This window comes from Mauremys mutica, chromosome 7 (assembly GCF_020497125.1).
Source record: "Mauremys mutica isolate MM-2020 ecotype Southern chromosome 7, ASM2049712v1, whole genome shotgun sequence".
In the NCBI taxonomy this organism is placed as follows: Eukaryota; Metazoa; Chordata; order Testudines; family Geoemydidae; genus Mauremys; species Mauremys mutica.
This window is the reverse complement of record NC_059078.1, coordinates 49,796,110-49,807,163: the sequence shown is the minus strand read 5'-3', so window position 1 is coordinate 49,807,163 and position 11,054 is coordinate 49,796,110. Positions and strand designations below refer to the sequence as shown.

The window sequence follows — 11,054 nt, the reverse complement described above, 5'->3', positions numbered from 1 at the left end:
ACCCCAGCATTCCAGCAATGGCCCCCTGAGGCCAGGACTGCTGGGCCTGGCCCTAGAGAGCCTGGCCTCGGGTCAGTCCATGTTCCCCACAGAGAGGGGGCGCTGTCTCCTTGTCCTGGGGTGCAGGAGGTAGTGCCTGGCTTCTGACCTCCCCCATCAGAGGGAGCAGCAGGCCGGGCTGGGTGGCTCATGTCTAGTCCCTGGCCTCACTGACATTCAACCGCTTCCACAGCTGCAGGCTTGTGGCCTTCATCTGCCGCACGGACTCCTCCTGGGCCTCCAGCCACTGGGACAGGACTCGCAGTGACTCACTCTGCAGGACTGCAGGGGAGAGAGGAAACCCTGTGGGTGGTGCTCCTGGCCCCCCCTGCCCCCCATCCTGGTCCTTCTTGCCTAGGGCCATGGTCACCACGGGCTTAGAACTCAGAACCTGCAGTAGAGGGACTGGCTCTAGCCTAACCACGCCACTAGGGGGCAGGCTTACCCATCAGCACCCACTGCTGCTTCAGCCCTAAGCTCCCACTGAGGCCAAGAGCCCCCCTCCGTCGTGCCGCAGCGCCCCCTTGTGGGCAGCCTGGGAGCTCAGCTAGAGAACGGTGATTCTCAGGGAGTCTGCCCTTGAACCCAGGAGGATCCCACCCACGAGCACATACCCGCTGCTGCCACCAGGCTGGCCCCCTCAGCCCATGTCTGTTAGCAGCAACCCACGCACGTGATTCTGCTCCAAGGTGCCTGCGGCTCCCCCCAAGCCAGTACCTGCTGAGGGCTGTGAGTGGGAATGGAGCCTGTCTCTGCCACAGGGAGAGGGGGCCACTGGCAGGGCTCAAACCCAGCTCCCCCAACACACACACCCATGCTGCTGTCCTAGCGTGGGCACAGGCTCAGAGCCTTTCCATGGTGATCTCCATGGCTCAGGGTGGTGGAAGGGGCAGCAGGGGATGGGAGGTGCAGAGAATGGGACAGGGCAGAGGCTCAGCTCCTGCTCCCATGGGATCGGATGTGGGGGCACCAATAATGCCTCAGGCTGGCCTGTGAACTCTGCCCCTGTTGGTCTGCTACTAAAGTAGCTCCTGGCATGGCTCCCCCATGGCACCTTGCCACCCGTGCTGCCTCCTTCACCCCAGGAGCAGCAAGTGCTCTGATTCTACATGAGCCACCCCTGCCCCGCCTGGGTCCCGTTTGCCCAGCAGGTGCTCCCAGCCCAGTGGGGCGGGGCCAGCATGGCGAGTGCTGAAGGAAATGGTCCCACATACCGCTCAGGTACACGGCCAGCGTGGCGAGGGCGAGGCTGGCCAGCACCAGGCCCCCGAGCAGGGCGATGAGGGCTGTGCGGCAGCAGGCAGGGCGGAAGCAGGGGCAGATGGGGGTGGTGCGGACGGCTCGCAATGTTGGCAGGAGGGCTGGCCCAGCCACACGGCGCTGGGTGGAGTGGGCCTGAGGGGTCTGTGGGGTGGTGGACTGAGAAGGGCCATTCCCTGGTGGGAGAGGTTAGAAAAGAGTGAGACACCAGCCCCTAATGGTCCCACTGCCCCCTTTCTGCCCAGCAACCCCACTGAGAAGCATCTGCATGAGGGTGGGTGATGAGCTTCCCTGCTGCCATGCCAGGCCCATGCCATTCAATGGAGCTACCGCAGGGCCATGCCAGTGCAGGCTGTCCCAGTGCCCCTCCCGTGCCAGTGCCCGTCAGGGTGTAGCACTGCCCGACCCCTGCCTGAGCAATCCCAGGCTGGCAACAGACTCTGTCGGGGGGCAGGTGTCCTGAGGGAGGAACCAGCCTGATCTGAGCAAACCCCCACCCTGTGACTGCTCCCTTCCTTCTCTGCCACCTCAGGACTATCCCGTACTTGCCCTATCACCGGGGAGGACTTGGCATTAATTACCCAGGCTGACCCCCCTCCCAACAACCACTGGAGCCCCAGAGCCAATCTCTCCCCTGCCCCCCAGTACTTAGAGCCTCTTTGTTTCAGCCCCGGCCTCTCACCCAGCTCAGCCATCACCATGCTCCTAAAGTGACCGGGATGCTGTGGTCTGTGTAGTGCCCTGCTGCCGCCCTCTAGTGGTGGCTGGGCCATACAGCGGCTGATGAGCCTGCTATGGCCCTGGCTAGCCGACCTGGACCCTTTAGTTCAGACCAGAGAGATCCAGGCATCAGAGGTTCAATCCCCGCTGCCCTAGCCCAGCTGGCCTGCAGCATTGCACAGGCAGCCCCTGGGGGGAATGATCCTCACCCTCCGCAGCCTTGTGGCCCCCAGACACCCAGTACAGGTCGCTGATGGAGTCCACCGAGTGCAGGTTGATCTCTGCCAGGTCATTGCCATTGAGGTCGATGGGCTCCCTGGGGGGAGAGGTGTCTGCCTTCACCGCGGTGTCTGCCAGAGGAGGAGGAGGAGCTGTGAGGTCTGCTGGCTTGGCCCCTGGCCCTCAGCCTGGTCAGTTTCACTCTGACTCTGATTAGTTTAAGTGGAACAAAGCTAGCAATGGAGGTGCCTGCAGTGTGTCCTGTCCAGGTTAAATGGCCAAGTTATGGGGCCCAAACCACCTCTCCACAGAACCCATGGGGGGGGGGGGTACCTGTTAGCCTGGCCTCACAGAGCTTTCCCTCTGGTTCCAAGTCCTGCCAAGTCTCATCTGGCAGCTTCTGCCCATGCAGAACCCGTTTTTGTGTACAGCCTCTGGGGGAGCTGCAGATGGACTGGAGCACACAGTCCCTCTGCTTGGTGCAGGCTTCCGGTCCCCCAACCCAGAGTCACGTCCAAGCTGTACCAAGCAGGCATTGCTGTAGCTTGTAACAGCCGGTCACAACCCCGTGCACTTAGCTGGATTTATCCCACGGGATGCAGCGGATGTGTGATTCCCGGCCAGCCCATGGCAGGACTCAGCGGCTGCTGTGAGCCATGCCCTAGATGGGCATCGCACACTGATGTCATGCTACCGCGCAGCCATAAATACACAGCTGACTTGTTAATGCCGCCCGGCTTAATCACGCTAATGTCCCGCTCTCCTAAAACGGCGCCTGTCCTTAGCTGTGGCCATGCAAAATCCAATTGGTCTGGACATCAGCCTAACTGCCACCTGCCATTTGACAAGCAAAACCTTCTGCAGAATGGGACAAATCATTGCTAAGAGGAAGCAGTTCATTGCCCCCCACCCAACCAGAGAGCCCCATTGAGTCCTCCCCATGCCCACCTCAAACCCTTTTCCTCAGCCCCCACAAATGCTCAGGGTCAGTTCTGGTTACCTTTGTCGCTCATCGCAGGAAATGGTTGGCCCTTTTTTAAATTGGCACTAGACGGCTGAGGGAGGGAGGGCAGGCTGGTGCCTTCCCCGGCTGGCTCACTAGTGTGAGCCAGCCCTTATCAGCACTGATACAAAGTACAAGAATGGTTAATGCACATCTGGAAACGGGGGCAGGGGGAGGGTGTTGAAACCCCATTGCTGTCAATGAGGTGAGGTTTTTCACTCCCATCTATTCCACAGACTCACTGCATGACCTTGGGCAGGTCGTATTTCTGCTCCATGCCTCGGTTTCCCCAGCTGTATAATGGGGGGGGGGTAATCCCCCCACAACCTCACAGGCATGTTAATGCACATGGTGCTGCTCAGACCTAATGGGCAAAGGCTCTGATGTAGGGTGACTAGACAGCAAATGTGAAAAATCGGGAGGGGGGTGGACGGTAATAGGAGCCTATATAAGAAAAAGACCCAAAAATCGGGACCGTCCCTATAAAATCGGGACATCTGGTCACCCTACGCTGATGGCTGACAATGAAGCAGTGATGACCAATGCTGACTAGCAATGCCAGACTAGCAAGCATTGCTTTGCCCACAGACCAGATGCCAGTAGAGGGAGTGTCTCTCTGCCAATGCCCCAGACTTGACCTCTGGGACCTGTTCAACTCTTGGCCTCTCTGACCAAGAACACCAGGTAGGGCCGGTTGTGAGGCTGCAGTTTGTAACATGAGCTGATGACCTAGTCACAACCTTGCCAGAGCTTGTTACCAAGCCCCCATCCCAACCCCGCAGACAGCTTCTTTGGATTCCCACAGGTCCAAAATTGGTCACTGTCGCGCAGGGCTGATGCTCCCATTTCATGCTCAGGCTGTTTAGCAGCAGTCATCCCTGTCAGTCTCCTGGAGCTGTGTGAGAGGGAGGAGAAACCTGGCCCATGTGAAGTGTATCCGCCAGCAACAAACACAGGAGTCAATTAGCCCTGTCGCCTTAACCTAACGGTCACACTGCCAAGCTAACCTGGGGGGACATTCCGTCCCGACTCCAGATTGGATGGACTCTGAGCATATGTGCAAGCCTCACCAGCCAGGCATCTGTACTAGCTACTGATGAGACCCTTGCGTTGTTCTGCTGCCCACACCACAAAGCCAACGGTTGCTCCAGCCTATGTGCCACAGGCTCCTGCTCCTGTAGGATTTAGTTTTCTGCTTCAACGGGCCCCAGCCAGCTAGAGCCAAGCCCAGCATTAAGGTGTTTTTGTTTTGAGGGGTTTAACCAACCCTCAGCCATATGGCCAGCCCCACCAACCATGGTGGGCTCTAGCAAAATCATGAGAGTGTCTTAAAAGGCGTGAGATTTTTTTAAAAGCTATTTTGGGGTCTTTTCCTCTATCTTCTTACTTTGGAGCCTTTTGGACACCTCCGGGTCACATTTTCAAGCTTGTCTTTGCAACCATAATGGCTAGAAACATACTTTTTAAAAAAGCTGCTCACATTTTCATGTGTTCCCATGACTCCAGGAGCTGAGGCTTTAAGGATCATCACCATTAACACAGCACATGTAACCCACTGCCCTGTGTGGTATGTGTCCTCCTCTTGTCCTATCAGCAGAGCCTATGAATCGATTACAGGCCCCCTACGGTCAAGCTTGGGTCTTTAGTACTGGAGGGCTGTGGTTCAAGCCCATCATGTTTCAGCCAAGCTAAGTGAGGGTTAGGGGGTTGGTACTTTAAAACAGAGGTGCCGCAGCTCATGAAGGTTCCCTGCAAGCAGGTTAAGCTGGTGCTCGTGTTCAAGGAACTCCCAGTTCCACCAGCTGCTCCCTGCTGCGTGCTCTCTGCTGCCCTAAGCGTGAGCTGATGGCACCCTGGTCGTGTGCCCAACTGTCAGTGCCCAGCCTAGGGTTAGTGACGTGCTGAGCAGGCACTGAGCCAGCCCCATAGGACGGGGGGTGGGGAAACCAGGGGGTTAGTGGGGTGTTAACACCCTGCTAGGCTGGCAGGAGCGACAGTGCCGTTATCCCTGCACGCCGGCCTGTGCTGCCAGCAGCCTCGCTGGGGTCAGCCTGGCCTTGGACCCACCTGCAGCTGCCTGCACCATCTTGAGCCTGAGCTGGGGGCTCCACTTTTAAGCCCGGCCTCTCCTGAGCTGGGCTCACGCTGGGGACCCCTCTCAGACCTGTGCTGGCATCTACCTCCTCCGGTCTGATCTTGCCTGGGGGTCTATGCCCTCCCAGGGCTGGGACAGGGTGGCCTCACTCTCCCCTTGTAATCCCACGGCTGTGCCCGGCAGGATGAACACTGAGGGAGGCAGCTCGAGGCTGGCACAGGAGCAGGGGCATGGATCCCACCCCCTTCCCACACGCTGACGGGCACAGTGCCCCTGATGACTGCCCTTCCCCCATACCTTCTCCAGCCTCCCTGGGCATCGCTGTGGGGCCAGCAACCGCTGCAGCCGTTGTGCCTCTGCCAGTGGTCGGGCTGTGGGAGCCGCCGGAGGAGGGCCCCGGGTCCCTTGGGAGCTGCCCAGGAAGCCGGCGCTGGTGCCCACAGCACCAGCTGCTCGGGCTTAAAATAGGCCTGAGAGGAGCCCACTGAGGAGCTATAAATAGAGGGGGAATGAACTGGGGCGGGGGTGTGATGGGCTATATTAGGGGAATGCCTGGGATGACGCCACAGCTGGAGGCAGCCAAGGGAAGGGGAGGCAGCCAGCCTGGGGAGCTGGAGCGGGTCGGGAGGGGGGAAAGGGGCCCCAGCCCATGATTTGTCTCTGGTCCCCCTTCAGAGCTCCGGCTGGCTAGGAAATAGTTAACCCCATGAGACCCGTATCCGCGTCATGGCTGGGAATTAGAAGAGCTCGAGCCTTCTGGAACACCCCTCACCCCCGAAAGGAGCAGGGGCCACACCCCCTAACTAGTCTGAGGCTGGAACTGGAGGGGCTGCCATGGCGGGGTGGCCTGTGCAACATGGGACTGGACTTGACAACCCAGGAGGGCCCTTCCAGGCTGATGAGCCAGATGGGGAAACTGAGTCACAACAGAGCAGGTGACCTGCCAGAGGGTCTGCAACAGCACTGAAGGCAAACCTGGTGGTTAAGGCAGTGAACTGGCACTTGAGGGACATGGGGGGATTCCCAGTCCCTGTGGGAGGAAGAATAATTCTGCCTTGTCTAATTACTTTGTAGGGACTGACCCTCACTAGGGCTGGGTGCAATGGCTGGTGAGTCCCACTAGAGCACACTGCCTTTCACGTGAAACCCTGTTACTGCATCATCTGCCCTGGAATGGGAGCTTTTGCTGGTTCCAGACACATCACATCAGCTGCAGAGGAACGTGACAATCCCATCAAGGAATGGGAATGAAATCAGATTACAAAAATCCCTGGGGTATCCTGGGGAAAGCTTGGAGACCTGCACCCTCGATTTCCCAGGCAGAGCCCATGGTCCTTGCGCATTCAGACTCCTCCGCTGATGTCAGTGGGAGTTTGATGTATAAAAAAGCTGCAGGCTGGTACATGCTTGGTGCTATGCAAAGAAGATGACTGGCACCCCAGACAGAGGGCCAGCACAGAGCCAAGGTACCCCGTAAGCCCTACCAGGGAGTTTCAGTGAGGCACAAGCCTGGCAGGGCCCCTGTCCAGGAGTGACTTACACCCAGAGTGTGGGGAAGATGGCAGGTTTCTTTGAATCAGAAAACCAGAGTTCACTTCATCTATCCTGGACTGCGACTTGCTTCAACTAACCTCTGCTGAGAACTCCAATCACCGAGGAGCTGTTGGTCCATCCTGGGCACTACATAAGAACCTGTGACCCCCAACTGGCAGAGGGCACAGAGGGGCTGCCTAGGGGTTTACAGGGTGGTATGTGAGGGCTCTGCCAACAGTAACACACTGGTCCTCTTAGCCATTGTGAACTTGCAGGTGATATTTAAGGCATGATGGATCTAGGCTGAAAATTCTGACCTTAAAGTTAAAAGCAGGTCGCCAGGCGGTGACAGGCCAGGGACCGACTCTGTTCAGCCAGAGGGCAGGAGATGCTTCCCTCTCTTTGCCTGCTCAGGTGTGCAAGCGGGGGGGTGTCCTGCTTATGAACAAGAACAAAGGCTTGTCCTGCCTTAGCTAAGGGCCCCAAGCGATGCCTTTCAGCCTTCACAGAGGAGACAAGCCGAGCATGTGGCTAGGTCCATGAAAAAGGGCTTGCAGGGCTGCCTCGCTGGAAAATGCTGCAGACGGCTGAGCTAAACGTCATTATACAGTATCAGAGGGGCAGCCGTGTTAGTCTGGATCAATTACGCCATTACATGCATCTGACTAAGTGGGTATTCACCCACAAAAGCTCATGCTCCAATACGTCTGTTAGTCTATAAGGTGCCACAGGACTCTTTGTTGTCATTATACAGGACAGTGTTGGCCAATATATGCCGGTAGCACATATATTAATCATAGCATATTAGCGGCACCATGCATTAGTTTGCACAAAGCACAAATAGCATTAGGCACAGCCAGTTTTAGAACCTAAATTGGCCTATATCTTTGCTCTAATACTGGTCTCTATGCTAAGTAGCCCACACCACATTGCAGAAGTCAGTTGTTGGCTTAAGCAAATAGAGACATTGTTGAGCTCAGGTCAGAGGAGTGTTTTACCATAGCAACAGAAAGGGAGTTACTCTCACAGGTGAACATGGCCTGTCCCAAAAGAGGAGGAAAAGACATGTGATTGTTCTACAGCAGTACAAAGCTAGGAGATGGCTTCATGCCCCATGGTACAGTACTTGGAATGCATGTGTTCAGAACAACGTGATGAGGGGGACACCATGGGACCATGAGTGGTTACAAGTAGTTTCCGATGTACCCTGTACTTGTAACCAGGCAGGATACAAACTGATGGCTGTAACTTTGGGTGCACAGTGCTGTGTAAGGTGAACACAACAAGGCTGCACGAGCCAGCTTCCTGGAACTGTACTGAACCTTTGTCCTTTTCTATATTCTTCTTGACTTTTAGCAATAAACCCACTGATACTGGGTATTTGATCTCCTGACTCTTTCATAATGAACCAAACTGTGGTCAAGCAATGGCCTATGCAATTTATCAACACCAATATCTTGTTAATTCAATCGTGGCTCCAAAAGGCTTTTATTTTAAATGTAATGCCATGGTCCCAAGCTTGCCACTTGCCAGCACTTGATTTGCTGCTCTTTGGTAAATACACTTTAGCGTGTTCACTACAAACATGTCTAAGTGCTGTGTGTGTGAAGCAGAGCTGTGTGCAAAGGGGGAGTTGGGATGTAACGTGAATCCCATGAGTGGCCAGTGGGCCAGGGGTTTGGCACTCCAGAACCTATCACTAACCTACCGAGGAACAGCAGAGACAGCATGGCTGGCGGAGCCAGGGAGCTGACCCCTGGTGGGCACAGACAAGGTTTCCTCACACTAAGGGCAAGTGGTAGCAAGAGGCCTCACAACCCTGGGTACCCCCGGGAAGTGTCACAGAGCCTCTAAGCAAAGCTCCCTGTCTGGGCTTGTCGAGGCAGCAGAGAAGACACCAGCTTTACACAGTTAAGGCTTTAGTTAAGTTATATTGCAATTACATGGACTCAGGTAACACATATCATTCTGGTTCATTTCATCCTTGGGGGCAGGGCTAAAGAGTGAACAACCATTTGAGGGAGTGGCCAGACTGGAAAAGGCATGGTGTGATTGGACGTACAAGCTTTTCACTTTAATTTGAGGGCGGGAGTGTAATAAATACTGCTGGACTGTGATTGGCTGAAATCCTTTCCCTCATCTGAAGTCATCTTAATGGACTGGTTTTAGTCAGCCATTAATTGAGCTGTAGGAGTGGGGCTGGGGGTCTGATCACGTCCAGGCTGAAGCCATAGGGAGGAGAGACCACGGTGGAGCTTCCAGGGATGTAGAACATAGAGATGGGACCATGCCACACAGCTCAGCCATCCCCAAGGGCTCGGGTATCAAAAGCCAGGGGCCAGTCAGCGAGGTCTGACCTGCTGCCATGGCGAGGTGCGTAGAAGCCCATGGCTCTTGGCTTGCTCCCCTCACTAGAGCATCTGATGGCCGAGGCCCTCAGAGGTGCCCATCACAGCCCACCCCCAGCCCTTTGCAGTGCCAGGGCCCCTCTTGAGATGGCAGCAAGAACATGTGCAGCTGGCCCTGTTCCCGAAATGCAGCCGTTGGGGACGGGGAGGGATGGTGTAGGGGCACTGGGGGCAGGGAGGAGGCCGGGGTTGGGGAGTCATGCTGCCTCCTGAGGATTTGGAGCCTTTGAACTGCACCATCCTCCCTGCCAAACTCCCCCACTGCCTATGACTTAATGCACGAGACCGCTCCTTGCTGATCTAACGGCAACTGTGTCACTACCCCTGGCCCTCAGAGGAGATAAGAGCTATAGTCTCCTACAAGGAGCAACTTATGGAGGAGCTACTCCTTTAGCTCATGGCGTTGGGGCATTTGCTTTGGGGACAGAAGGTGCCCTGGTTCTGTCTCTGCTGATGCGGCTCATGTTGGGTGTGTTCCATGAGGCTAGATCTCGCCTGGATGAGCTCGTCTGGGACTGGGCATCTCCTCCCAGATGGATTAAAGATTAAAGAATCCTTATTTAGGTTGCAGGAACAAACCATCCCGATGTGTAGAAAGAATAGTAAATATGGCAAGTGACCAGCTTGGCTTAACAGTGAAATCCTTGCTGATCTTAAACACAAAAAAGAAGCTTACCAGAAGTGGGAAATTGGACAAATGACCAGGGAGGAGTATAAAAATATTGCTCAGGCATGCAGGAGTGAAATCAGGAAGGCCAAATCACACTTGGAGTTGCAACTAGCAAGAGATGTTAAGAGAAACAAGAAGGGTTTCTTCAGTTATGTCAGCAACAAGAAGAAAGTCAAGGAAAGTGTGGGCCCCTTACTGCATGAAGGAGGCAACCTAGTGACAGAGGATGTGGAAAAAACTAATGGACTCAATGATTTTTTTTGCCTCTGTCTTCACAAACAAGGTCAACTCCCAGACTGCTGCACTGGGCAGCACAGCATGGGGAGGAGGTGACCAGGCCTCTGTGGGGAAAGAAGTAGTTCGGGACTATTTAGAAAAGCTGGACGAGCACAAATCCATGGGGCCGGATGCACTGCATCCAAGGGTGTTAAAGGAGTTGGCAGATGTGATTGCAGAGCCATTGGCCATTATCTTTGAAAACTCATGGTGATTGGGGGAGGTCCCAGATGACTGGAAAAAGGCTAATGTAGTGCCCATCGTTACAAAAGGGAAGAAGGAAGATCCGAGGAACTACAGGCCAGTCAGCCTCACCTCAGTCCCTGGAAAAATCATGGAGCAGGTCCTCAAGGAATCAATTCTGAAGCACTTAGAGGAGAGGAAAGTGATCAGGAACAGTCAGCATGGATTCACCAAGGGCAAGTCATGCCTGACTAACCTAATTGCCTTCTATGGTGAGATAACTGGGTCTGTGGATGAGGGGAAAGCAGTGGACGTGTTATTCCTTGACTTTAGCAAAGCTTTTGTTACAGTCTCCCACAGTATTCTTGCCAGCAAGTTAAAGAAATATGGGCTGGATGAATGGACTATAAGGTGGATAAAAAGCTGGCTAGATCCTCGGGCTCAATGGGTAGTGATCAATGGCTCCATGTCTAGTTGGCAGCCGGTATCAAGCAGAGTGCCCCAGGGGTCAGTCCTGGGACCGGTTTTGTTCAATATCTTCATTAATCTGGAAGATGGCGTGGACTGCACCCTCAGCAAGTTTGCAGATGATGCTAAACTGGGAGGAGTGGGAGATATGCTGGAGGGTAGGGATAGGATACAGAGGGA

The 11,054-nt window shown here is 55.2% G+C and overlaps 1 protein-coding gene across 1 annotated transcript; it reads right to left on the bottom strand.

Annotated features, from left to right (window-relative positions):
- Positions 1 to 193: 193 nt before the first annotated feature.
- LSMEM2 (leucine rich single-pass membrane protein 2) lies at positions 194 to 5,655 on the bottom strand. Its single transcript, XM_045023547.1, has 4 exons — positions 5,634 to 5,655; positions 2,229 to 2,369; positions 1,254 to 1,475; positions 194 to 321 (listed from the first exon to the last, which is right to left on the bottom strand). Exons 1-4 carry the CDS (start codon positions 5,653 to 5,655, stop codon positions 194 to 196), a joined length of 513 nt encoding a protein of 170 aa, XP_044879482.1.
- Positions 5,656 to 11,054: the final 5,399 nt, after the last annotated feature.

Excerpts from the sequence above, each read along its gene's own strand:
- LSMEM2 (XM_045023547.1), bottom strand. The coding sequence starts at position 5,655 with ATGCCCAGGGAGGCTGGAGAAG. Across the intron at positions 2,370-5,633 it reads GCCCAGGGAGGCTGGAGAAG|ACACCGCGGTGAAGGCAGAC; the intron begins GTATGGGGGAAG and ends CTCCTCTGGCAG. Across the intron at positions 322-1,253 it reads GCTGGCCGTGTACCTGAGCG|TCCTGCAGAGTGAGTCACTG; the intron begins GTATGTGGGACC and ends TCTCCCCTGCAG.